The following is a 26484-nucleotide window of genomic DNA, read 5'->3' as shown; positions in this document are numbered from 1 at the left end:
AAGCACAGAAGTCCTTTGGGACCCACCAGCCTGCCTGTCCCTGCCCGTGGCAGGGGTTGGAGCTGGATGAGCTTTAAGGTCCCTTCCAACCCAAACCACTCTGGGATCCTGTCGTTCCATGATAAACAACCCCCAGGGAGCACCACACACGTGTGGGATCCCAGCCCAGCTCCGGAGGAGGAAGGGAGGAGAGGGCGCCCATGGTTTGGGTGGGCTGCAGGTGCCGAGGACACGTTCTCCTGCATCTGTTTCCTGCAGGGAAGCCCTTTTCCCCTCGCAAGGTGTGGCAGCGCTGAGCAAACCCTGATGTGGTCCCTGAGCCAAGTTGGCTTTGGAACAACCAAATTCCTGCCTCTGCCCTCCATTCCCCTGGCTCCCATGGAGCTGGCTGCTCCTGGGATGCTTTTCCAGCGAGCAGCTGGAGCCAGAGGCCTGTCCTTGAGCTCTTGGATCCCGATCCCGGTGTGCGTTCAGTACAAGCCGTGTTACAGCATCACAGAATCCCAGCCTGGTTTGTATTGGAAGGGAGCTTAAAGCTCCTCCAGCTCCAACCCCTGCCACGGGCAGGGACCCCTTCCACTGGAGCAGCTTGCTCCAAGCCCCATCCAACCTTGCTCTTCCAACCCAAACTCTGCCGCTCAGATCCAGCTGCCTGGGGAGGACCTGGCTCATCCATTGATGCTCCAGCTGCAAAACCCATCTCCAAACCCTCTGGGGAGCATCTCCTGGTAACTCCAGACCCCGTCTTCCTCTTTACACCCAGGCCTGCATGGGCTTACTTAGGAAATGAGGGCTTATGGGGCCGAGCAGATGGCTGGGCTGTGATTTGAATGTGGCTTTTGGCTTAACTCATGATGTCCCAAGGAGCTCAGTGCTCCCCGAGCCCGCTCCTGGGGGCTGCAGGGCAATGGGAGCTTTCCAGCAAGGATGGAGGAGGGAAGCAGAGATCATTTCCCCCTTGAAGAGCAGCACAACCCCTTGGCCCCTGCTGTGGTTTGTGTGATCAGTGCATTGAAACAGGAAAACAGACTCAGGCTCAGCCCAATGGGTCTCTGGGCTGCTCCAGGCTGGGTCAAGGCCAGGTCCCATTCATCCCAGCTGTATTCCAGCCCTTGGTGGGACTGGGCTTTGCTGGGATGCTCTGGAGAGAGGCCACCACTTCCACATCCAGCCAGGGCTGAGCTCTGGTTCCCTGCAGCCAGTGGTGGGGACCAGTGCATCCCATTGGGGTTGCTGGAGAAAGGAGGTGGTGTTTGGGTGCAGAGGAAGGTGCTGGAGCCCAGGATGATGTGGGAACCTGGGAGGATGCTGGAGCTTGGGATGGTGATGGAGCTTGGGATGGTGATGGAGCCTGGGATGGTGATGGAGCTTGGGATGGTGATGGAGCTTGGGATGGTGATGGAGCCTGGGATGGTGATGGAGCCTGGGATGGTGATGGAGCCTGGGATGGTGATGGAGCTTGGGATGGTGATGGAGCCTGGGATGGTGATGGAGCCTGGGATGGTGATGGAGCTTGGGATGGTGATGGAGCCTGGGATAGTGATGGAGCTTGGGATGGTGATGGAGCCTGGGATAGTGATGGAGCTTGGGATGGTGATGGAGCCTGGGATGGTGATGGAGCTTGGGATGGTGATGGAGCTTGGGATGGTGATGGAGCCTGGGATAGTGATGGAGCTTGGGATGGTGATGGAGCTTGGGATGGTGATGGAGCCTGGGATAGTGATGGAGCTTGGGATGGTGATGGAGCCTGGGATAGTGGTGGAGCCTGGGATGGTGATGGAGCTTGGGATGGTGATGGAGCCTGGGATAGTGATGGAGCTTGGGATGGTGATGGAGCTTGGGATGGTGATGGAGCCTGGGATGGTGATGGAGCTTGGGGTGATGCTGGAGCCAGGAATGATGCTGGAGCCCAGGAAGGTGCTGATCCCTGCTTATTCCTGATGCACAGCCTCTTGGCAGCAGCTCTTGGGGACCCAAGTACCCACCAGTGATGCTTAAGGCAAAATTACCAGTGTTTAACTCATGCAATGGCCTTTCCTGGCCTTAAAGTGGGGCTGTTTGCCTCCTTCCTGGCACGAGTGATTCCTGCATCCTCCTCCTCCCTCTTTTCCCTGCTATTCACGCTCCCCACCACCTCTCCATGTGCTCTCATGGGAAACTGAGGCACGGGGAAGAGGGAAAACTTCACTCCATTGAACACGAATGGGGTTGAACACGGACCCCATTAGAAGCAGTTTGTTTTCCAGCCTTTGGCAGCTTGGGATATGGGATGGTGCTCGCACAGGGAGCTGGGAATGCCGGGATAACCCCGTACACACACATATCCCTTTAAGACAGCAGCTGGGAAAGAGCATTTTGCCAGTAAAGGCCCTTAAGCCGAGGCAGGGAGTAATTGCTGGGGAATTCAAACCCGGGAAGGAGCCGGCAGGGATTGGGAAGGAGGAGGAGGAGGAGGAGGAGATGGGCTGCGGGGAGCTGGTGTTAGGGAGATCAGAGAGGGGAGCAAGAGGCCTGAAGGAAGGAGGGGGGGGGGCAAGAAGGAGGGAAAGAAGGGAATCGGCAGGAAAAGCGTCCCATGGCCCAGACCATGTTTGGCCACGGAGGGATGTTTGGATAAGATCATGTTCTATAAATACAGCCCGTTCCCACCGTGGCTGCGGGAGGGAGCCCAGCGCCTCCCTCAGCACGCAGGGCCCCTGGCTGGGATCCAGGACCGGGGCTCCCATCCCCATGGTCCATTTGAGTTGCTTAATGGGGTGCATCCATGTCTAGAGCTCGGTTTGGGGGGGATGTGGAGGAGGATCCCCACGTCCTAGGCTGCAGCAGTGGTGGTACCCGGCTGCTCTACACCCCAAGATCCTCCATCCAGTGATGCTGTCCTTTATAAGCATGATGGTCCCCAGGAGGGTGGCCCTGCGGCTGCCAGACTGGAGGCCTCCAGTCTGCCCAGTACCCATGGGGATGAGGACTGGCTTGCAAAGCCTTGCCTTCCATCTCCATAGGGATGAGCAGGGGCAGCAGGATTTGACCTCTGGTTTAGCCCAAGCTGGGAATCACCCAACTTCACCCCCACCCTGCTGCATTCCTGCAGAACCCTGTGATGTTCCGAGCAGCCGAAGCCAGAGCCTTGTGGAGGCAGCTCCTTCCTCTGCCCTTTCCCTCTGGAGCCAGGAAAACCTCACCAGCTCTCAGCCAGGAGCCTGCAATGGATACGGAGCACGGGGCTGAGGGCTGGCAGCTCCCTGCATCTGTCATGGATAGGGAGGGATCAAGGGAGGAGAGATGGAGCCAGCCGCGCCGGCTGGGCCATGAGCAGGAGGCAGGGTGATGCTGTAGTGTCCTGGAGGTGGGGAAGGGACATGGGGACATCGTAGGAGGGCTCTTGGGCTCCAGCCCATCCTGTCACGTGCAGGCGGCCGTGCTGGTGTGGATCCCTGCGTTGGGCTCCTATTTAACACCCTCCAAAGGGAGGGAGTGAGTAAAACCACCAGCATCCTGGGGAAGCTGAGTCAACCGTTTCCTCCCAGTGCCCCTGGTGCTCATAGCGGTGTGGTTATCCGGTGCCTGGGTGGTTGCTGGTTATAGCCATACCCCCACAAGGGTGCACAGGAGGGGCTGAGCCCCGCTCAAGGACCTGCTTCTGCAGGGATGAGGCTCTTTGCACTGGCTCAGGATCTCTGGCGGGATGGAGCGCACAGGGACCCTGCTCAGGAGGCTCGTGTGATGCTCCCAACCCGTATCCCACACAGAGTCATGGGTGGTTTGTGTTGGAAGGGAGCTTAAAGCTCCTCCAGCTCCAACCCCTGCCACGGGCAGGGACCCCTTCCACTGGAGCAGCTTGCTCCAAGCCCTTGTGTCCAACCTGGCCTTGAGCACTGCCAGGGATGGGGCAGCCACAGCTTCTCTGGGCACCCTGTGCCAGCGCCTCAGCACCCTCACAGGGAAGAGCTTCTGCCTAAGAGCTCAGCTCAGTCTCCCCTCGGGCAGGTTCAAGCCATTCCCCTTGGCCTGGCCCTACAGGCCCTTGTCCCAAGCCCCACATCAGTTCTCCCTTGCTGCCTTTCCCTGGGGAAGCTGCCAGCAGAGTCCCACCCCCATCCTTGCAGGGTGAATCTCAGTGTGAATCCTCTTTTATCCCCTATTAGGCTGGGAATTCAAGGGGAAATCAAGCAGGAAGGTTTATTTATCGCCTTCCATAGGCTTGAGGCAGGGTATGGAGTATGTGGAGCAGACCCACAAGGAAGAGGCAGGAATGCGCCCTGAGCTGGGGAGCAGAGGATGCTGGGGACAGGGATGTGCAGAGGAGACAGTGTCCAGTGGGAACAGTCCAGTGTGCGCTATGATCCATTATCATCACAGATCGAGGGGCCTGAGCTTTGGGGAGGTGGGAGTTGATGTGGATCAGTGTGGATTGTCCCCTGCAGAGTAGCTGAGGATGCTCAGGGACCTCCTGATCCCTGTGTCCCTACTGATGCTCTGTGGCATGCAGCTCCCACTGCACTTTCCCAACTGGAAAAGCAGCTCCTGCTTTTCCCAGGAGCCACCTGCTCCAGTGGAAGGGGTCCCTGCCCATGGCAGGAGGTTGGAGCTGGGTGAGCTTTAAGGTCCCTTCCAACCCAAACCAGTCTGGGATTCTATGATGATGCTCGAAATCCATTGCCCCCACTGCCCTCCGTGTTGCTAATGGAGCAGTAGGTCCTACAGTAACAAGGCAGGCAGTGGAATGGGTGGCTGCATCCCAGGTTCTGCCTTTCCTAATCCCATCCCTCCTTTGCTTCCTCCATAGGTGCCTGCCCGAGCAAAGGTGGCCGTGAAGGCTGAGGGCAAAGAGCTCATCCTGATGCTGGAGAGGAACCAGTAAGCGTTGGGGCTGGAGAAGGGGTGCTGGGTGTCCCTGGCATGGTCCTGCATGGAGTGGTTGTATCCTGGCCTTTTTGCCATAGCGGAAGGGACAGCCCCATGTGGCTTCCTGCCTGCTGCAGCTGATAGGGCTGTTCGGGCTGAAATGCTCCTTTTTCCACTGCCAACACCCATATGGTGCAAGAAACAGTCTATGGCACCCAAGACATTGCACCTAAGAGCTTCCATGTTATCCATGGCACCCAAGGCAATCCATAATGGCACCCAGGGTAGCCCACAGCGCCCAAGACACCTGGACTGGCTGTGTCTAGTGGGGAGACCAGTACAGCCTCAGCCATCTAAACTGCTGTCTTGTGTCAGCTGCCAGGTCTACCTTATCCCTGCTTCATGGGCCAGTGGGACCATGTTAGACCTCAAGTCTTCTTTCTTCTGGTACTAAGAGACATTGTTGGCCTCCGAAACCATCCTGGTGGTGTTTTCCCTCCTTGTGCTGGAGAAGAAGACACGTCTTGCCCTTTGTTCCTTGGGTCTCCTGGTTTTCGGTCTGCCCTGGAGGGGATATCCCAATGACCTGAGCCATGCTGGGACTCGCCGTGCCCAAGGATGTGCCTTGCTGTGTCCCCATTTACGGGATCAGCTCAACCTTCCCATGTCCCCCGTTCCTCAGGCATAGAATGGAGGCTTTGTCCTCTCCACGGCCCTCAACCAACCCATCCCCATCCCTGTCCCCATCCTGCCCATGTGCCCCGCACTGACCGGACTCTTGTCCCGCCCGGCTGCCCATGGATCCCTTTCCAGGAACCCGTCTCAGCTCCCGTCTCCTTCCTGGGCTGTAAATGGAGTTCCTGGTGCCAAGCACCCGCTCCCAGGCCGGCTGGGGAGCTGGGCTCGTTCCTACAGCAGCATTCCTGGGGCCGAGCTGGCTGCAGAGCAGGCACCCAGAGGCCGGAGGGGGTTATTCTGGGTTTGTTTGCTTCTGCTGCAGAATGAAGCCTCTGGGGTAGGGCCAAAGCCCAGGGATGGAGGGCAGGGGCAGGCGCAGCCCTGCTCTGTCCTGCTCTGGGTGGCTGAGACCCTGCGTGCGCCGTGCGCTACGCATGGGGACCTGCCCAGCCCCACGGTGGCTGCAAGCTCATGGTGGGAGCCCATCACCCCGGCGTCTGGGCGAGGGGGTGCGGATTCGGGGGGTGCGGAAACCGCCAGCATCCTCTCGTCCTCTTTTTCCTCTTTCTCCTCTTTTTCCTCTTTTTTTTTCTTTTTTCTTTTTTTCCCTTTTTCTTTTTTTCCCTTTTCTCTTTTTTTCATCTCATTTTACCCTCTTTTTCTCTTTTCTTTCTCTTTTTCTTTTTTTATTTTTTCCTTTTTTCTTTTTTTCTTTTTCCTTTTCTCCTTTTTTCCTTTTTTTCTCTTTCTTCTTTTTTTTTCTCTTTTATCTTTTTTCTTTTTTTTCTTCTTTCCTTTTTTCTCTTTTTTCCTCTCTTTTTTCCTTTTTCCTTCTTTCTTCTTTTTTTCTTTTTTCTCTCCTTTTTTCCTTTTCTCTTTTTCTTTTTTCTCTCTTTTTTCTTTTTCTCTTTTTCTTTTTCCTGTTTTCTCTTTTTTCCCCATTTTTGTCCCTTTTTTTCCTTTTTTTTTTCCTCCCCTCTCTTTTCCTCTCTTTTTTTCCTCTTCTGCCTTTTCTCTTTCCTTCTCTCTCCTCTCTCCTTCCTCTCCCACCTCCCCCAGGATCATTTCACTCCGAATCCCCTGTCTGCGCCCCAGCCCCAGGCACTCCCTGGCTGCGAGCTCGGCTCCTGCTCTTCCCTGTGGCAGGAAGCACTTTGTCAGCGTGGGATGCGGCTGTGTCCCAGGTGCTGGGGACCAGCCTGGCTGGGATGCGGCAGCTGGGACACACGGGGACCCCGTGCCTGTTGCTGGTGTTGTGTCAGGAGCATCACCCCCCTGTGCTGTCAGCGAGGTGAAGTGGGGTGAGCGGGCCTGGAGGGGGTGTTGAGGACCCCAAACCTCCCACATCCGCAGCTGGACCCTGCGCACGGGGTTGATCCCTTCTTTTCCCAGAAGGATGCTTCCCACAGGGACTTTGGTATCCCCAAGGGGGGTTTGGTCCCTGTGGGGAAGCTGTCCCCCTGACTGAGCTAATCCTCGGTGGTCAGCCCACCATAGAACCATAGAATCAGCCACATTAGAAATGACCTCTAAGATCATCAAGTCCAACCTTTACCGCAGCACTGCCAAGTCCATCACTAACCCATGGCACTGAGGGCCTCATCTACGTGGGCTTTGAACACTCCAGAGCCCTCTGATAGGGGATGGGTGGGCAGCTGGACCCCAGTGCAGGTCCCCCATCCCGGAGCAGCAGGACCCCAAACCAGTGGGTGACCGCTTTGAGATGCAGAGGGGACACTGGACTGCGATTCATGTCCCCACTGGCCATGGGCAACCATTGGTTGGGAACCAGCCCTGACTCAACGGTGATGGCTCTGCAGTGGGGTCTGTGAAGGGGAGCCATGCGGATGGCTCAGCACCACTGATGGTTGCCTGGGTTCAGGCACAGGGACTCAGTGTGTTCCTATGCTGGGCCATCCAGGGCACCCCGAGGGTCCTAACCCTTCTCTTCTCTCCACAGGCTGTTGGCCCCGGGCTACACCGAGACTCACTACACCACGGATGGGCAGCCCGTGACAGTGTCCCCAAATCACACGGTGGGTGCTAGGGCATGGGCAAAGCTCACCTCCTGTTTTGGGGTCCCTTGTGATGGAGCCGGAGCCCCACTGGGCCGGGGAGGGGTGTTTTGACTGGCAGCATCACTGGTGCAGGAGGAGCACAGCAACACGTGGCTCCTGTAGCTCTTGGCTGTGGTACAGGGCAAATAAACACAGGCAGCGCCGGCTCTTCCCGACGTTCCCCACTGGTCATCTGTCACCCAGGCACGGGTGTCTGTGTCCTGGGCTGAACCGATGGAGCCAGCGGCTTCCCGGCTCCATCCCTCCTGTTCCGCAGCGCAGAGGGATACGGCTTGCATGGAAAGGAGAAATGGGATGAGCACATGGGTTAGTTACTGCCCAGCCCTGTGTGGTGGCTTCTAAAGGAGGTCTCCATCACAAGAGGGATGTGGAGCTGTTGGAGCGAGGCCAGAGGAGGCCATGGAGCTGCTGCGAGGGCTGGAGCAGCTCTGCTCTGGAGCCAGGCTGAGAGAGCTGGGCTGGGGCAGCATGGACAAGAGAAGGCTCCTGAAGGGGAGACCTGAGAGCAGCTCCAGTGCCTAAAGGGGCTGCAGGGAACCTGGAGAGGGGCTTTGGAACTCATGAGCTCTAAGGTCCCTTCCAACCCAACCACTCTGTGATTCCATGATCTCTCCAGGACCACTGCTACTACCACGGGCACGTCCGGGGCTACAGCGGCTCCTGGGTTGTCCTCAGCACCTGCTCAGGAATACGGTACGGAAACACGGATGTGGGGGGCTTGTGGGGCTATTAGCAGGGGGTGGATCCAGCTGAGCCTTCTGCTCTGCAGGGACCCCCTTGGGTACCCCCAAGCAGCACCAATAGTCCTGCAAACACAGCTCTGGATGCTTCATGGGGCTGGTTTTTCCATTGCTCCTTTTCTCCCATCCTTGAGGTGTCCAAGAGACACCCATCTCTTGTCTCTGCCCCTACCCCATGTATGGACCAAGCTGCAATGAGTTCGTGGGTCCTCATCAGGGGCTGGTGAACCAGCCTGAAAGCATCACAGGAGTCCTCAAGGGCTGTTCTCCATTGCAGGGGCCTCATAGTGCTGAGCAGCAACACCAGCTACTACCTGAAACCCCTGGGGACCCCCAAGCCAGGCCACCACATCATCCACCGAGCAGAGCACTTGCCCATCCGAGGTGGGACCTGTGGCCACGGTGATGACCTCGGGAGCACCATTGCTGACATTGCTCAGCTTTTCCAGCCTGTGCCTCGCCGGGTAAATCCATCCCGGAGTCCTTTGCTCATGGGAGGGATGGAGGGATGGGAATGGGGCTGTCTGCACTCTTATAAATGCCTGTGGGGGGGTGCCTGTCACCCTGGCATCAGGGCAGGTGGGACCTGTATGAGTTTGGGCAGGAGACCTCAAAGGGAAGGTTTCTGGGTTGGGTACCAGTGCTGTGTCATGGGACATGATGTGAGGTGATACTGGGAGTTGTACTGTAGCCACTCAGCTTTTCCTTGTGTCCTTGTGCCTCAGTTTCCCCTCTCAGCTCTCCTTCCTGAGCAGCTCTGCAGGGACTGGGAAGCCTGAGATGCCCAGAGCCACGGGCTGCCTGCTCCTTCACTCCTCTGAGCATCTCTGTCTGTCTTGTAGGCCAAGAGAGATGCCTGGAGGACCATGAAGTACATGGAGCTCTTCATCGTTGCTGATCACACACTGGTGAGTGGTGTAGGGAGCAAAAACATGATTCCATGACAGTTCCCCCTCTGCCTCCCTCCCTGCTCTTCCTCTGGTGACCCTTCCCCATCCCCATCTCTCTGCAGTACAGGAACCAGCACCTCAACCTGGGCCACACCAAGCAGCGCATCGTGGAGATCGCAAACTACGTGGACAAGGTAATGGTTAGTGAGCAGGACCTGCTGCTCCCTTGGGACCAGCTCCATCATTCCCAGTGCATGTGAAAGCATCAGCCCGGTGGTGGCCTCCTGGACTGTCCCCATGTCACTAGGGTAGGAGTTTAGATAGCGGATGTGGGCAGGGTGCCTTGCTGTGGTGATGGGGATCGATGCTGGCATCCTTGACATAAGGAGGGGCACATGTAGTGGTTGTCAGCTGATGGATGGCATCGTGTCACCATGATTCGGAGGTAGAATTGGGACAAGCATCTCCCCAAGTCACCCAGCTGGAGGGAGACAGTCATAGAATCATAGAATGGTTTGGGTTGGAAAGGACCTCAAGATCATCCAGTTCCAACCCCCCTGCCATGGGCAGGGACACCTCACACTAAACCATCCCACACAAGGCTTCATCCAACCTGGCCTTGAACACAGCCAGGGATGGAGCACTCACAACCTCCCTGGGCAACCCATTCCAGTGCCTCATCACCCTCAAAGTAAAGAACTTCCTCCTTATATCTAACCTAAATCTCCTCTGTTTAAGCTTGAACCCATCACCCCTTATCTTATCACTGCAGTCCCTTATGAAGAGTCCCTCTCCAGCATCCTTGTAGCCCTCTTTAGACACTGGAAGCTGTTCTGAGATCTCCACACAGGTTCTCTTCTCCAAGCTAAACAGCCCCAGTGTTCTCAGCCTGTTTTAATCATGGAGACCCCGCAGCTATTCCCCATCCCCTCCATCTCTGTCCCCTCCCTGCAGTTTTACAGGTCACTGAACATCAAGGTGGCCCTGATCGGGCTGGAGGTGTGGACGGAGCGCGACCAGTGCACTGTGACCAGCGATGCCAACGCCACTCTCTGGTCCTTCCTGCAGTGGAAGAAGTCGCTGAGGGCACGCAAGAAGCACGACAATGCCCAGCTGCTGACGTGAGCATCCCTATGGACCTGAGGACACTGGAATGAGGGCTCCTAGCTTGGACCGGGGTCTCCAAACCATCCCTGGGGTGCTAATGGCCCCTTTGTTCTTCTTTCTATGCAGAGGGAAGACGTTCAGGGGGACAACCATCGGCATGGCCCCGCTGGAGGGGATGTGCAGCATGGATAACTCCGGAGGTGTCAGCATGGTAAGAGGGGTGGGGGGGGTCTTCACTGCTTCTCTCAGGCTGGGGGATCACACTGTCATTCCACCTTACTGGAGTTCTTCTCTTGGAGGACCAGAATCTGAGGTTGGTCCTGGGATATAGCTTGAGAGCAAACAATGATGCTGGTAGCCCCTTACCCCTCTCAGATATTTGGCCAAGTGAGAAAGGGATGGTTTAAAGGTCTCTTGCCCCATGTACACCCACAGCTTGCAGCTAGCAGCAACACTGGGATCTTCCGTATTGGTTTTGCCCCTCATATTGAATAGCCCTGCTTGTTCCCTGCTTGTACTCCATGGTTTTGTAGGGTTATCTCTGCCCCAGATACCTCTTATGCTCCTCCTGATAGGGTGATGGTGGCCCTGGTGACCTGTGGTCCCTGGGCAGGTTGGTGATGTAGGGCAATGAGGTGTCTGGTTTTTGGGATGCACCTTCCGAGGCCCCAGGTTCTCTGTAGTTGGCTGCAGCCAAAGAACTTTGAACAATCCCATGCAGGACTTTCAGGAGACCAAGCCCCACTTCTGCCATGAACCCTCCTCCGTCCCCCTGTCTGTCCCTCCCATGGGGTCCAGCTGCCACCCCAGGGATGCTGTGGTCCCTCCATCACCCCAACCCCATTCCCTGCTGCGGGGTGACCCCTCTCCATCGCTGTGCAGGACCACTCGGAGCAGCCCATCGGAGCGGCCGCCACCATGGCCCATGAAATCGGCCACAACTTCGGCATGAGCCACGACAGCTCCGGCTGCTGCGTGGAGGCCACCCCGGAGCAAGGCGGCTGCGTCATGGCAGCGGCCACCGGGTAAGTGGGGATGGGATCATGGAATCAGGGAGTCAACCAGGTTGGAAAAGCCTTTTAAGCTCACCCAGTCCAACCATTCCCAGCACTGCCAAGGCCACCCCTGCCCCATGGCACTGAGGCCCCGTCTCCACGGGGGGTGAACCCTTGCAGGGCCGGTGCCTGCAGCCCTGCCCTGGGCAGCCTATTCCAATGCCTGAGCACCCTCTGGGGCAGGAATTGTTCCTCAGCTCCATCTAAACCTGCCCTGGGGCAGCTTGAGGCCGGTTCCTCTTGTCCCATCCCTTGTTCCTTGGGAGCAGAGCCCAGCCCCTCCTGGCTCCATCCTCCTGGCAGGCACTTGTAGGGAGCCATCAGGTCCCCCCTGAGCCTTCTCTCCTCCACCTGAACCCCGCCCAACCGTCTGATTCATCCCAAGTTGTATGAAATTCAAGTGGTTGGTGCCACTTTCCCTTCCAAAATCCTTCTCCTGTTGGATTTTCCAGCTCCTGACAGCACTCATCCCAGATTTTTCCCTGAAGAAAAGCAGTGATTTATTCCCCTTTATTTGAACCCACCAGCTCTTTCCATCAACAAGTAACAGTCAACCCCCCCCCAGTATGATTTCAGGGTGTCCTCTGGTTGTTTCCTCCTGGCCATCAGGGCTGTCACGCCACGGCACTGTCGCATGGGGGTTGGTGTCTATATGGGTGGGTTGTGGTGGGGAAAAGCACTGGCTTTTCAGCACGATGCAGTTGTGCACTTGTTTAATGATCCTAAATGTATTATAGTAACTATATATATTATATAGTTATATATAGCTATAGATAGAAAAATACAGTCACAGTATTATATATATTATATATTATATATGATATATGATATATATTATATATTATATATTATATATAATGATATGTTATATATTATACATTAGATATCATACATTATATATATTATATAAGATATATATTATATATATTATATATTATATATATTATATATTATATATATATTATATATTATATATGTTATATGTTATATATTATATATTATATATTATATATTATATATTATATATTATATATTATATATTATATATTATATATCCTTATTAATGACACTCCCACCCACCCGAGCTGGATGCAGATGCAGCGGTGCAAAGCAGTAGCAGATGCTGTAGCTGAGCCGTGCCCCTGCTCACCCCCCAGCCAAAGCTTTCTGAGCTGACATCCTCCCTGAGTCATTTCTTCCTCCTTATTTCTGCTGAAATAAGTTGGTTTTTCCCCACAAGGGCAGGAAACACATTTTTGTCTTCAACCTGTCCCTGTTTGCACATTCGTGTGCCAGCTCCTTGGGTGTGTTTTGCTCAGCCACCCATAACCTGCTTGGACTTAGAGCTTAAGAGATTTCCCCTAGACTTCATATATAGCTTTACAAAAAGCCCTTTGTGTCATCTCAGAAGTGAGAAGTCCCGTATGAAATAAACCTCTTGTTTTCAGCGATAGGAGGAAACGAAACCAGCTCTGAAGCAGGTGCCCAGCCCTTGCTCTCTGCTTCCTCTTAGTACAGCACACAAAGAAAGCCACAAACTTGTGTAATGTCACAGAAGGAGCATGCCCAGAGCTCCAGAAAATCACTGTTCCTCTTCAGCTCCATATGGGAAAGGCCGGTTGGGTCGGGAGAGAAATGACCTCACATGTTGTAGGCTCTCATTTTAGTTCAAGCCTTGTGACTGATTTAATTTGAGGCTTTTCTTTATGTTCCTTTTCCATATTTCTTTGATTTTTTTAAACTGCTTTGGTCCATCTCGTCCTCAGAGGTATTTAAATAGCCCCAAATGGGTATTTCCCATCAGTGATGACAGACACATGTTTAGCAGACATCCTGAGCATCACTGCAGATGTGCTCTGTGGTTAGGATGGGGGGGGTCTGCGGTGTCCCACATGCAGGGGACCAATGCACAAGGGTGTTACCTACACCAGCAAGAGCCTGTAAGCATGGGTGCCCCTGGGCTTTGAGGTGCAGGCCACTGTGTCTCCATTCTCCAAGAGGTTTCTTGCTGTAAAGGGTTGATGCTCTGGGGTTGCTGTAGAGCAGCTCTGATTGTCCACCCCATCCCTTTCTAAAGGGTGCTTGGGTTCGGCAGTGTCCTCTGGTTGTTGTTCTGGTGCTCAGCTGTGTGAGTTGGGTGGGAGATGCTCACGGTCTCGATGTACGGTGGTGGGTTCTGCCCTTGGAAGGGTTTGTGCCAGTTTGCCCATGTCCTTATTTCCCAGTTCTGACCGCGGTTTTCCACCTTCTCCTGGCCCTGGTCTCCCCATCCCTCCCCATCTATCCCCTTACAGGCACCCCTTCCCTCGCGTGTTCAGCTCCTGCAGCAAGAGGCAGCTGGAGAGCTACTTCCAGAAGGGAGGTGGGATGTGTCTCTTCAACCTGCCCGACACCAAGGACCTGGTGGTGGGACGGAAATGTGGCAATGGCTTTCTGGAGGAAGGAGAAGACTGTGACTGCGGGGAGGTGGAGGTACGCTGCTGGGCTTGCATTGCTCTCCTGCACAGGCTTCTGCAGCTCAGCTCAAGGTAGCAGGACGCGGACCATGTATTTCCAAGGGAAAGGGGTTTGCTGGTCCATCCCAAGGGCTCTTCCCAGTCCCCGCTTCCTAAACCCATTTAACTGCTCCTGGCTTTCTTCTTGACTTTGCCCTAAGGTGCTCAGTTCTTCCTCACACCCCCGTGCCTCAGTTTCCCCAAATGAGGAGCAATGCTGTGGTGGGTGGAGGATGGATTGGGGGCAGCAATGGGATGGAATGGAATCACTGACCATGGTGGTGTCTTCTCCACCTCTGCACACAGGAGTGCACCAACCCATGCTGCAATGCTCACAACTGCACACTGAAAGAGGGGGCCCAGTGTGCCCATGGTGACTGCTGCCAGAGCTGCAAGGTAAGACCTGCACCGTGTCCCCACCATGACCACCTATGGGATGAGCAGGGAGATCCAGCCCCCACCATTCCCTTGGGACTCATGTGCTGCATGTCCGTAAGGTCAAACCCCCTGGTGCCAAATGAGGGCTCTGCAGGAGAGTCTCTGCTGGCTGCTTTGTGGCTGGGGTCCAGCCCAGGAAATTGGCCTTGTATCTTGACAACCCCATAGAGACCCACAGAGGACATTATAGATGGTTTATGGTTCCAAGATGTGCTCGGTGCTGATGTTTCTCTCTCCTCCCATGGCAGCTGAAGGTGGCTGGGACAATCTGCAGGGATGCAGCAGGATCCTGTGACCTCCCTGAATACTGCACTGGTGCCTCACCCTACTGCCCAGCCAACGTGTACCTGCTGGATGGCTCATCCTGTGCCTACGGAGAGGCTTACTGCAACAACGGCATGTGCATGACCCACCATCAGCAGTGTGTCCAGCTCTGGGGACCGGGTGAGTCCCATCAGCCCCCAGCCTTGCCTCCTGACATCCCTCTCCGGAGCAAGAACAGCCTGGTCTGCCCCAGCCCATGGCAGGGGTTGGAACTGGATGAGCTTTAATGTCCCTTCCAATCCAAACCCACCCGGGATTCTGTGGTTCTCTTCTGCGCATGATCCCCATGCTGTGCATGACTTCATATTCTGCAAGTGACCTCCATGCTGTAGTGCAACCCATAGACTACCTATGGCTTCAGCACTGCCTGCAGTTTGTACCCTACACAGACTGTGACTCCTTGCTTTAGTTAGCCCATATTCTGCATATGGCCCCCATGTTGCCTACAGACCTTATACTGCATATGGCCCAGAGGTGATGGGGCTCATAACCTGTTCATAGAATCACAGAATCATAGGTTTGGGTTGGAAAGGACCTTAAGATCATCGAGTTCCAACCCCCTGCCGTGGGCAGAGATGCCTCCCACGTGGCCGATGCTTCATTTGGTTGTTGCACACTTCATATATATGTATACACACACACATTATGTGGCTGCAGACTGCATACAGCTGCATATGGCCCCCACTCCACATACAGTCCATAGCTCATATACTCGCTATGACCTGGCAGTGCTCAAGGCCAGGTTGGACACAAGGGCGTAGAGCAATCTGCTCTAGTGGAAGGTGTCCCTGCCCGTGGTAGGATGAGCTTTGAGGTCCCTTCCAAGGCAAACCACCCTGTGAATCTATGATTTCATCCCTCCTGTGCTGTTCTTGGCCTGGCACCCACAGCAGCAGCTCTCCAGGAGGCTTTTCCATGATGTTTTCTCCATAAGCATCCAGCTGCTGCTCCCAGTTTTGGTATTTCTCCCCACTGGCTGCTTTCCTCATTCCATGTGGACCTTTCCTCCCTCTGCAGGTGCCTGGCCTGCCCCAGATGCCTGCTTCCAGGATGTGAACATGGCTGGCAACACCTACGGCAACTGTGGCAAAGACAGCCAAGGGCGCTACGTGAAATGTGACAAGAGGTGGGTGCAGCGCTGGCACCCATGGGTGCCCCATCATCTCCTCCTCCTGCACTCTGTGAAGGGACTGGCAAGGTCCTACCTCAGCCTCTTGGCATCAGCTCCATTTTGGACCTCAGGAAGCCCCAGGTCCTTCCTGGGCTCCATCCCTGCAGGGAGGTTGTCCCACCACACATCACCTCCCAGCCGGGCCTGAAGGGAAGATCAAAGCCAGCATCAGCAGGATGCTGTTTAGGGACCGCGTGCCCTCCAGCATTCCCAGTTTGACCAGGGTTGTCAGGGGGTTCCTGACTGTTCCCTCCAGCATTTCCCTGTGCTGTCCATGATTTATCAAAGTCCTTTCTGAGCCCACTGAGTGTCTCTCATCACAACCTAGCATGGACATAAAGTCAGAGGGAGAGGAGCCAGCAGGCAGTGGGGCAGATGGGGCAGGCAGGGTGAGGTGGCTGGTACTCACATCCGCCCTCACCTCGCTGTGTCCTGCTCCTAGGGATGCCATGTGTGGCAAGATCCAGTGCCAGAGCTCAGCTAAGAAGCCTCAGGGGACCAACACTGTGTCCATCGACACCACCATCCGCTTCAATGGGCGGGAGGTGAAGTGCCGTGGTACCTACATGTACACTGCGAAGGATGACGAGGAAGACCTCTCTGACCCCGGGCTGGTGATGACAGGGACTAAATGTGGAGATGGGATGGTGAGTACCTCTTCCTAAGGCTCTGCTCTCCTACAGAATAACATCTCCTTGGCTGTTACCCCAGCTCCAATGTGGATATTGGCTCTTCCCTGCATTGCAGCTGGTCCATGGGATGTGGTTTCCTCCGCGCTTGCAGACATCTCTCTGGTGACATCTCAACCGGGGCATTTCTACACATCACCAGATGCTTGTGTGTAGGCCACCAAATTCTTCTCTCCGGCCTCCATGCTTCTTTGCTGATTTCATGCATAGTGCAGCGACCCCAACAAGAGTTGCATGCCCCGGGGCTTGATGGATGAGGATTCCTTCTGTGAATAAATTGCTTCCCAGGAGAAGTCTTAGGGAATGTGCGTTAGGGCAGCGTTAAGGATCAAGATGGGAGATCCAAACAGATGCTGCTAACTGAGCATTACTCTCTTTTCCAGCCCCCTACATCTCCAAGTACTTTAAGAAGGCTCAGTTCAGCTGAGAAAGGGCAGAAGCCTGGTAGAGCGCGTGGTAGCAGGGATGCGCGCCAGACAGCATTGGCCATGGAGATGTGCCCTTTGCTGTTTGGCATTTTAATTGTGAAATCTTCACCCCAGTTTAGGGTGGAAAGCCAAAATGTCAGCATTTTTATGGGAAAGGATGGCTGGGCTTGAAATCCAGTGTCGTTTTGCTTTGGATGGTGCCTGCGTTTTAGGGCCAGATGGGAAATGCCATCTCCAGGAGCTGCCAGAGGGGTTGTCAAGGGAATAGTGGTGGCTGGTCTCATCTGAGCCATCCTGGATGAGGGAATGGCAGAGGTTTCCTGGGATGTGCTGAAACCTGGAGTGAAATGCACTGACTTGGCACAGTGTGATGTAACCAACCTGCATTTTGGATGCTGGAGAGGGACTCTTCATCAGAGACTATAGCGACAGGACAAGGGGTGATGGGTTCAGACTGAAACAGGGGAAGTTCAGGTTGGAGATAAGGAAGAAGCTCTTCCCTGTGAGGGTGCTGAGGCGCTGGCACAGGGTGCCCAGAGAAGCTGTGGCTGCCCCATCCCTGGCAGTGCTCAAGGCCAGGTTGGACACAGGGGCTTGGAGCAAGCTGCTCCAGTGGAAGGGGTCCCTGCCCGGGGCAGGGGTTGGAACTGGATGAGCTTTAAGCTCTCTTCCAACTCAAGCCAGTCTGGGATTCTACATTTTCCAATGGACAGCATCCTTTCAGAGCATTCCCAGCTGTAGATCCCTGTCCCTCTCCTGGGCCTTCCTCTAACCACAGTTTCTTGGCTGTCCCTCAGGTTTGCAAGGATCGCCGGTGCCAAAATGCCTCCCTTTTTGAGCTGGAAAAGTGCGTTTCCCGGTGCAACGGCCATGGGGTGAGTTACTCCCTGAGCAGGCTCCTGGGATCAGACACATTCTGAAGCAAAACCAAGTGTCTCCCGCGGGGACGAGCCTTGCAATGCAGTGGGCATCTGCTTGTCATAGTTGTCTCATGCATCAGCTACGGGTGAGGCTGAGCTCAGATCTTTGCTCACCCGTGTCCCAGTTAGAGGAAGAAGATCATTTGTGATGTAAGGACCATCTGCAGAACTTGGATCAAGGTCCGGTTTGAACCGCAGGGTGTTTAGAGCTCGGAGCAGGTGCCTGTTCCCTCTGAGAGCAAAGCAAGGGTTAGAAACACAACAGGGACTGCAGAAAGGAGGGAAGCAGTTTAGTGAATAGGAAGACCCGCTGTTGTCCAAAGCTTAAAGCCTGCAGAGATTTGACCTCTGCGGAAGGCTTTGCCAAATCAGACAACAACAAGCTGCTGTAGAAGAGTCACTGCTGGATTATGTAGAGAAATATGAGATGTAAACCACCCAAATTTACCCTTCCTTTCTGCTCTTGGGTTGGATTCTCTGCTTCAGAAAGGCTGTGGTTTACTGGGAAAGACCCTGAGGGGAAGATGTTCAACAAACCCCTGGCTAATATAAAGTGTTAAGGGCGTTCAGCTTGTGTAGTCCAGCAGTGTGAAAGCTGAATGTACGAGATACCTGCCTGCCTTCAGGGTTTCTGCAAAGAGCAAGGAGATGAAAGTACCAGCAAGGAGATAATCTCTGTACATCACAGTCACAGATGTACGAGTACCCGAAGGGGGCCTATAGGGATGCTGGGGAGGGACTCTTCATCAGGGACTGTAGTGACAGGACAAGGGGTAACGGGTTCAAACTGAAACAGGGGAAGTTTAGATTGGATCTAAGGAGGAAATTCTTTCCTGTGAGGGTGGTGAGGCACTGGAATGGGTTGCCCAGGGAGGTTGTGAGTGCTCCATCCCTGGCAGTGTTCAAGGCCAGGTTGGATGAAGCCTTGGGTGGGATGGTTTAGTGTGAGGTGTCCCTGCCCATGGCAGGGGGGTTGGAACTGGATGATCTTGAGGTCCTTTCCAACCCAAACTATTCTATGATTCTATGTGAGGGCAACTCTGGCATGATCCAGGTGCTGTTCAAGGAGTGAATATTGGCAGGGGTTAAGCTCCCTCAGCCTGGACTGCCGCCATTGGCCATCTGCTGTCATCCCCATCACACAGACCATCATTCCCAACACAAGAGGGACGTGGAGCTGCTGGAGCGAGGCCAGAGGAGGCCATGGAGATGCTGCGAGGGCTGGAGCAGCTCTGCTCTGGAGCCAGGCTGAGAGAGCTGGGCTGGGGCAGCCTGGACAAGAGAAGGCTCCTGAAGGGGAGACCTGAGAGCAGCTCCAGTGCCTAAAGGGGCTGCAGGAAAGCTGGAGAGGGGCTTGGGACAAGGGCCTGTAGGGCCAGGCCAAGAGGGAGATTGACATGAAATCTTAGGAAGTTTGGAACTGGAGGAGCTTTAAGCTCCCTTCCAACACAAACCAGTCTGGAATTCTATGATTCCCACACCTCCTGTGTGTTCTCCAACCCTCCCTCTCTCTCTGCAGGTCTGCAACAGCAACAAGAACTGTCACTGTGATGCTGGCTGGGCTCCCCCCTACTGTGAGAAGCCAGGCTTGGGTGGCAGTGTGGACAGTGGCCCTGTGCAGCGAGACAGTGAGTTACATCTCCATCCCATGCCTTGTGACACTGCTGGGGCTGGAGCAATGCCATGAGAGGGGGAAACAGCATCACACAGCTGCTGACAGCCCTGCTTCCGAATGGGCTGGATTGGGTCCATTCAGGCTCACAGCCTGTGCCCAGCTCGGTGGCCACCCATCAGAGGCCACCGAATGGCTCTGCTCCCTCTTTGGTGGTTGATCAGCAATGATGTCCCTAGTTCGGGTGGCTGAGGATGGGCAGATGGGAGCAATGTTTCCACAGAGCGAAGCCAGAGGCTGTTTGCTCTCCCAGCCCCACACTTATCTTTGTGCTTTCCCTGCCAGATCATGAAGCCATCCTAATGACCCTCCTGCTCATCTTCCTGCTCTTCCTCCCGGCCCTGATGATCATCATCTACTTCTGGTACCGGAGGGAGAACTCGCTCCTGAATAAATGGATAAAGGAGATAAGGAGGAGGAGCCAGGAGACGTACAGGTGGGTGATGCCTCCTAAGTCCCTTCTCTCTCAAGGACCCAGTAAGACACAGAAACCTCATTTTCTTGCCACTGTTGGCATCCAGCCTGGTAGGAATGGGTGTGGAGAGCTGGTGGTGCACAGGGTCTGTTTCAAGGTGATGTGCGACCTGGTTTGAGATATGAAGAGCTCTCTCCTGGGAAAATCTGAGGCTCTCAGCTCTTCCCAGAGCAGAGGACAGGGATTGTCCCCCGAACAGGACAACCCCGGAAAGTGATGATGGAGGTGGCCTGGTACCAAGAAGCTTTCTCCCCATTTACTCCTAGGAGACTGCAAGAACAGGGAGGGCTCTAAAGAAGCATTGAATTTAGAGACTCTCATTTGGGCAACCTGGTCTTTTAAACAACCTGCTCTAGTGGAAGGTGTCCCTGCCTGTGACAGTGTTGGAACTGGAAGGGCATTAAGCTCCCTTCAACACAAACCATTCTATGCTTGTTTCCCCTCCCGGTACAGGTACAGACACACACATACCTCAAAACCCCTGCAACAGTCTGAGAAAGCCAACCAACCACCTTCATCACCCTCATCACCTCAAGACAGATTTGTCATCCCTGCTCACCCAGTGCTTATCCCTCAGTGCCATGGGGTAGCGGTGGCCTTGGCAGTGCTGGGCAGCGGTTGGACTTGATGATCTTAAAGGACTTTTCCAGCCCAGTTGATTCTGTGATCCTGATTTATGTTTGTGATCCCGAGCAGGAATAAAACCATGGGGCGGAAGTCAACCAGTGGCCACCCCAAAGCTGCTTTCACCTTGAGGAACATTTCCACCTCCAGCCACACTAGTAAAGTAAGTCATAACTCACTTGCCAGGTTTGCTTTCCCTCCCTGGCACTTTATACTTGTGGGGGATCACATCTACCTCTAGCAACAAGGAAGGAACTGATGCTCTTTGATGGTTGTGCATTGGGTCTACACTGTGAGCCCTCGATGAGTTGTACACATCCCTCCTTAAGCTGAGTTTGTTGGGCTCTGCCTGTTCAGAAAGACCCTGGTGATTGCCAAGAGCCTCAACCAGGAAGTTGCCTATCACCACAGCAAAGCCTAACAAGGGCTGTGCTCTCCCTGTGATGACCTCGTGTTGGGTCTCCGGGAGGCAGATGTTCCTGCTGTGGCTGTGTCAGCTCTGGTGAGCCTCGGATGGGTAATTCCGGGGCTGAATCTGGGGAAGAATTGAGGTTTGTTGAGTATGGCCACAGCGGTTGAGAGCAGAGCAGTGACTTTTCATTAGGGACTGTAGAGGTAGGACAAGGGGTAATGGGTTTAAACTTAAACAGGGGAAGTTCAGGTTGGAGATAAAGAAGAAATTCCTTACTGTGAGGGTGGTGAGGCACTGGAATGGGTTGCCCAGGGAGGTTGTGAGTGCTCCATCCCTGGCAGTGTTCAAGGCCAGGTTGGATGAAGCCTTCGGTGCCATGGTTTAGTGTGAGGCGTCCCTGCCCATGGCAGGGGGTTGGAACTGGATGATCTTGAGGTCCTTTCCAACCCAAACCATTCCATGATTCTGTTTGTGGAAGTGGATTCAGCAGAGCTGAACCTGGTCCAGGTCTCCTGAGACCAGCACCTTGCCCATCCCTGTGTGCTCTCATATGGTTATCAGGAGCAAACACAGCTTTTGGGCTGGATGGTTAAAGTGGTGGTCCCAGGAAGTGCAATAAATACCCAGTGCTCCTCCTGCTGCTCCCTATACTCCCATTCTGGGCTCCATTTGCTTTCCATCACCCAGGCAAACTCACCTAAGGATTTTCTCCATGCTTCTGCTTTTCTCATCCCTGCAGGCCACAAGGGCCACGTTCCCTCCCAAACCCAGCTCTCAGCCCGTCAACATCGTCCACCCTCTTCGCCCAGCTCCTCACTCCATCCCTCCACGTCCAAGAGACCCCAAACCTGCCAGGCCACCACCTCCAGCCTGCAGATCGCCCATGGTGCCCACCAAAGCAGCTGTGTCCCAGGCTAAGCTGCCACCTCCAAAGAGACCTCTTCCCTGCAGCCCCGTGAGGACCCCACTGGTGAGCTTTGGCTGTGCTTTCCTTCTGGACTCATAGGAATTCCATGGGTTGTGGCTGTCTGTGGCTCTTTCGGGTTAGGTATCATTAAGGAGCTGTCATGCCAACCCTAAGAGATGAACCTGTTGTGGTGATGAAAGAAGCTCATTGGATAAGGAGAACCTTTTAAGCTGGTTTGGGTGTTATCAGATGCTTTGACGCATCCCAGCTCTGCAGCAGGGCACAGAGGTTTCTAGGAGGTCACTGGATGCTCCTCTAAGGATGTTGTCTCTCCGCATGCACTTTGTGATCCCAGGTCGCCCCAAAGCATCAGCCACCCCGTCGGCCGTTGCCTGGAAGTCCTCTTCTGGCCAAAGAACTGCCTCCTCCTGCACATGGACAGACCCTGCTGGTCATGGTCCCTCCTACCAACTTCAAGGTGCCAGGTACAAGCACCGTGAGCCACCCCACGAGGCCATTAAAGTAAGTTGAGGGAGCAGTTGAGCCACCCTGAAGGTGGACACAGTGGGGTGTATTGTGGGTCATGCCTGAATGGGACATCCCAAATGGCACTGTGTTGTGCTCTGCTCTGACCCTTATGGTGTCTTCACTGTGACCTGGGTTTCTCCTGTTTCTCCCCCAGGCTGGTGTGTGCAGGACAGGGTGCTCAGGAGCAGCAGAGATGTTCTGTGCTCTGGGCTGTGGGGGTTTGTTCTCTGGACCTACAAAGGAGCAAAAAGCCCACCAAATTCAGGGGAACTGGCCTGTAGGCCGTAGTAGATCTTTGGTGTGGGGCATTTGTGGGCAAAGGTGGGAAAGAAATCAGGAGACATCCTAAATTCTACTTGGGGAGTAGCTACAACCAAAGCATTTGTCTAGATGGGGATGCTATATGCATAAAAAGTCTTGTGCTCATTCTCCTTCCTGCATGGTGCAGGAAAAGAGCCTGCCCACTCAAGCAAGGTACCTGCAGGTGCCCATTATCTGCACCCGTGCCTTCACTGGGCAGGACCCCACAGGGTTTGGCCATTGACCAACGATGACCAAGGTTGGGACTTTGGGTCTTATACGGTCCTGATGGGTTATGGGAGATGCTATCCTTTGGGGCGCATGTGGCATCTCATCCCAGAGCACGGAGGGAGCTGTTGGTGTTATGCTGGGGGGCACTGGGGTGAAGGGGTAGACACTGATGCTGTCTTTCATCTTTCCTCCCTGCAGGCCGATGCCACCTCAAAGGTGAGTCACAGACACCCTGCAGGGCCAGGGGGACTGCTGGTGGGGGATGGCCTTTGGTTAAGCAGTGGAATGGGAGCCAGGATGCTGGGGAATAAACACCCACCTTCCCAGAGGCTCCTAGATGAGCAGGACATAGCCCCACTTGGTACCCCAACACGAGGTCCAAGGAATGAAGGGTTTTGAGTTTGGAGCTGGGAGATTCAGCCCAAATCCTTTACAACATCTCTACAAGCTTCAGCTCTCCTCTTGTGTACTGCTAAATCCTCTGCATATGGTCAGTGGTGCCTCAAGGGATTGTGCTTGCATCCACTCCTGTTAGCCAGGCTTGTGGGCTATATCCAGCCATGGAGAGCAGGCACCAGGCTGAACTGAAGCTGACCCTCATCTCCAGACAGTCTTAATGACTGCTTTGACCCTCCTACACTATTTTAGGTTCAGTTGTCTTTGTAGTTGCCACCACAGAGGCTGAACGTGCCCTGGCATTTCTCAGTGTAACTCAATCCCTGTAGCTCAGCTCTTCCCGTAGATAAAACAGGCCTGTTCTGCGGTCCCAGAAGGGAAAGACTTGGCACATCCTGGCAGCCAAACTTAGCTCCCTTTCTCAAAGGGTGTAGTTTTGTCCTTGCTGCCCACTGGACTGTTCCTGTCCGTTCTCTCTAGAAATAGTGCCCATGCCAGGACGTGTAGACTGGCAGAGCCAGACTTGGGCCATAGAGCAGGACATCCCTGTGTCCTGGTCCGTATTCACTACCTGACACTGCCAACATGCCAAGAGAGGGCCAGGGAGCTGTTGTCTTCCCGGGATGGATGAGGGGAGAGATTTCATGAATTCCCATGGACTGTAACATCCATATCAGGTTGTCGATTTGGTGATGTCTCTTGGTAGTGCTGTAGCAATAGGACAAGGGGGAATGGGTTTTAACTTCAGGAGAAGTTCACATTAGACAGGGCTTGGAGCAAGCTGCTCCAGTGGAAGGTGTCCCTGCCCGTGGCAGGGGTTGGAATTGGATGAGCTTTAAGGTCCCTTCCAACCCAAACCAGTCTATGGTTCTGATTCTAGACCACCTTGCCTGAACTTGGGAAGCCAAGAGCAGTAAGCCTTTTGGGGATACCAATCCTACTGCTGATGAGCTCCCAGTTCTCACTGCTGGCTACTGCCTGGTGTCACCGTGTGCTTTGGTGGACTCTGTGTCTTGTCGGGGTTTTGAAGGTAGGCCAAAGGAAAACACTTTAAAACGATACAATCTGGGGCTGTATCTTTGAGACAGGATGTGGGTGACCATGACAGTCCCAGGTCTCTCTGGTCTCAGGGACAGCAGATGTTCTGTCTCCCCTGAGCTGTGGAAGGATGCTTGTGGTGGAGGTGACGGTTGCTTGTTCTCTGCACTCAAATGAGTTGTCTCCTTCCTCTTCTCCTCACTCCAGGCCAGTCCCAGCCATCAAAGTCCCATCAACCTCCTTCCCCTTGAAGAAGTGACAAACCAAGGACACCTTAAGCGCATCCTTCCTGAGCTGGCTCTCCTGATTTGCACTGCTGCTGGCGACAGGGGTCTTCTATTCCTCTCTTGTTTTATTTGTCTTTTGATACCAGAGGACTATTTTTATAAGACAGAATATGTATTCAGCACAAAAAACTGTAGTTTTGGTGGGGGGAGGAGAGGGGAAATTGGTACCGCGATGTAACTCAAGGGTTGGGGTGGATTGGTGGTGGGGTTATACCATGATGGAGACCCCACCACAGCTCTGGCCGATTTACCCCCCAGCTTTAGTTACGTTTTGACATTGCACATGGGCTGGGATGGGGTGAACATCCAACACTGACAACAGTGGCAGCAAAAGCCTTGTCATATCCTTCTAGCTACCTCCTCCTTCTCCTCCAGGCCTGGTGAGACCCCACCATCACCCATGCCACCAGAGTTCAATGCTGGGCATTGTCTCCAGGGAGACATTCGCCATCAGAGCAAAGTGATTTCCAGTTTGGGCTGTGCCATACAGTGTGCTGGGACAATTCCATGAAGGATCCACGTTCTCGGGCTCCTCCTGGCCTCCTACCTGCTTGCACAAGAAACAACAGTGACAATGCTGGGGTCGTAGCTGGATGGAGAAGCGATATGAGAAGTGGTTCAATGTCCTAAGTACTGGTGGCGGCTTGTTACCAGGGTGCTTTCAAGGGGCTCAGGAGCCCCCCATAAACATTGCATACTCCCTGCCCATGGGGCAAGCCAAGCAGTGGCTCTGTGAGCTGCTCACACTCTGCTCTCCAAAGGGGGAAGGAGCCACAAGCCAGGAACAAGAGCAGGGAGACCTCCTGCCCATGCCGTTGGCTTGCCAAGAGGCCTTGGCCAAACCGTTGCATTTCTCTGTGCCTCAGTTTCCCCCCTTGTCTGTCATGGGGGGGGTGATACCTACCTCACAGGGGTGTTGTGAGGTTTAACAAACTCGTGTCTTGAAAGGGCTTTTACAATCCTCAGACGAAAGGTGCTGTTGACCTGCACAGTATTCTACCGTGCCACTTTCCTATGACTTGACATGCGGCTCTGTCAGGGGCTGAAGTGAGAACAAAGGCTTTGTACAGTCCCCTGGCTCCTCTGTCTCTTTTCTTGCGCAGAACTTCCCCCAGCCTTTAAACCCCAAAGTCTTTGGGTATCCAACCACGCTGGTGCACACAGATCCTTGGAACAGCTTCTATTAGCCCTTAAACATGGGGTCGTTGGTCCAACTGTGTGTGATGTGTCAACTACCCTGGGGTACATCCCTTCTGAGCTGGGATAGGTCTTCCTGGGGTGTGTCCAACCAATGTAAAGGTTGTTCACAGTGCAGGCTCAGGGACAACCCTCAGGAAACTGTTCTGCTGTTTCACAATGCCCAGTGTTAAACAATGGGTTGCTAATTGCAGGATGTGGTTATAGAATCATAGAATCATAGAATCATAGAATAGTTTGGGTTGGAAAGGACCTCAAGATCATCCAGTTCCAACCCCCCTGCCATGGACAGGGACACCTCACACTAAACCATCCCACACAAGGCTTCATCCAAGCTGGCCTTGAACACTGCAGGGATGGAGCACTCACAACCTCCCTGGGCACCCCATCCCAGTGCCTCACCACCCTCACAGGAAAGAATTTCCTCCTTAGATCCAATCTAAACTTCCCCTGTTTCAGTTTTAACCCGTTACCCCTTGTCCTGTCACTACAGTCCCTGATGAAGAGCCCCTCCCCAGCATCCCTATAGGCCCCCTTCAGGTACTGGAAGCTGCTCTGA

At 54.2% G+C, this 26484-nt stretch overlaps 1 protein-coding gene across 3 annotated transcripts in view; it reads left to right on the top strand.

Annotated features, from left to right (window-relative positions):
* ADAM33 (ADAM metallopeptidase domain 33) overlaps positions 1-25800 on the top strand; it is a 30961-nt gene extending 5161 nt beyond the window's left edge. Inside the window, exons 3-24 of one of the 3 annotated variants that reach the window (XM_065662288.1) lie at positions 4787-4857; positions 7484-7559; positions 8218-8294; positions 8619-8805; positions 9184-9249; positions 9354-9425; positions 10186-10352; positions 10465-10549; positions 11221-11363; positions 13688-13865; positions 14195-14284; positions 14575-14770; positions 15668-15776; positions 16264-16468; positions 17736-17813; positions 19378-19486; positions 19816-19966; positions 20702-20792; positions 21781-22011; positions 22304-22470; positions 23206-23223; positions 24649-25800. In XM_065662288.1, coding sequence (XP_065518360.1) covers positions 4787-4857; positions 7484-7559; positions 8218-8294; positions 8619-8805; positions 9184-9249; positions 9354-9425; positions 10186-10352; positions 10465-10549; positions 11221-11363; positions 13688-13865; positions 14195-14284; positions 14575-14770; positions 15668-15776; positions 16264-16468; positions 17736-17813; positions 19378-19486; positions 19816-19966; positions 20702-20792; positions 21781-22011; positions 22304-22470; positions 23206-23223; positions 24649-24700 — 2619 coding nt within the window. In that variant the 3' untranslated portion in view covers positions 24701-25800. Of the gene's footprint in view, positions 1-4786; positions 4858-7483; positions 7560-8217; positions 8295-8618; positions 8806-9183; positions 9250-9353; positions 9426-10185; positions 10353-10464; positions 10550-11220; positions 11364-13687; positions 13866-14194; positions 14285-14574; positions 14771-15667; positions 15777-16263; positions 16469-17735; positions 17814-19377; positions 19487-19815; positions 19967-20458; positions 20673-20701; positions 20793-21780; positions 22012-22303; positions 22471-23205; positions 23224-24648 lie in introns of those variants that run through there. The other 2 variants (XM_065662297.1, XM_065662306.1) reach the window with 2 other exon arrangements.
* The last annotated feature ends 684 nt before the right edge of the window (positions 25801-26484 follow it).

Source organism: Lathamus discolor, chromosome 1 (genome assembly GCF_037157495.1).
Source record: "Lathamus discolor isolate bLatDis1 chromosome 1, bLatDis1.hap1, whole genome shotgun sequence".
In the NCBI taxonomy this organism is placed as follows: domain Eukaryota; kingdom Metazoa; phylum Chordata; class Aves; order Psittaciformes; family Psittacidae; genus Lathamus; species Lathamus discolor.
The sequence above is the reverse complement of the archived record's forward strand: the minus strand, read 5'-3'. Positions and strand labels throughout refer to the sequence as shown.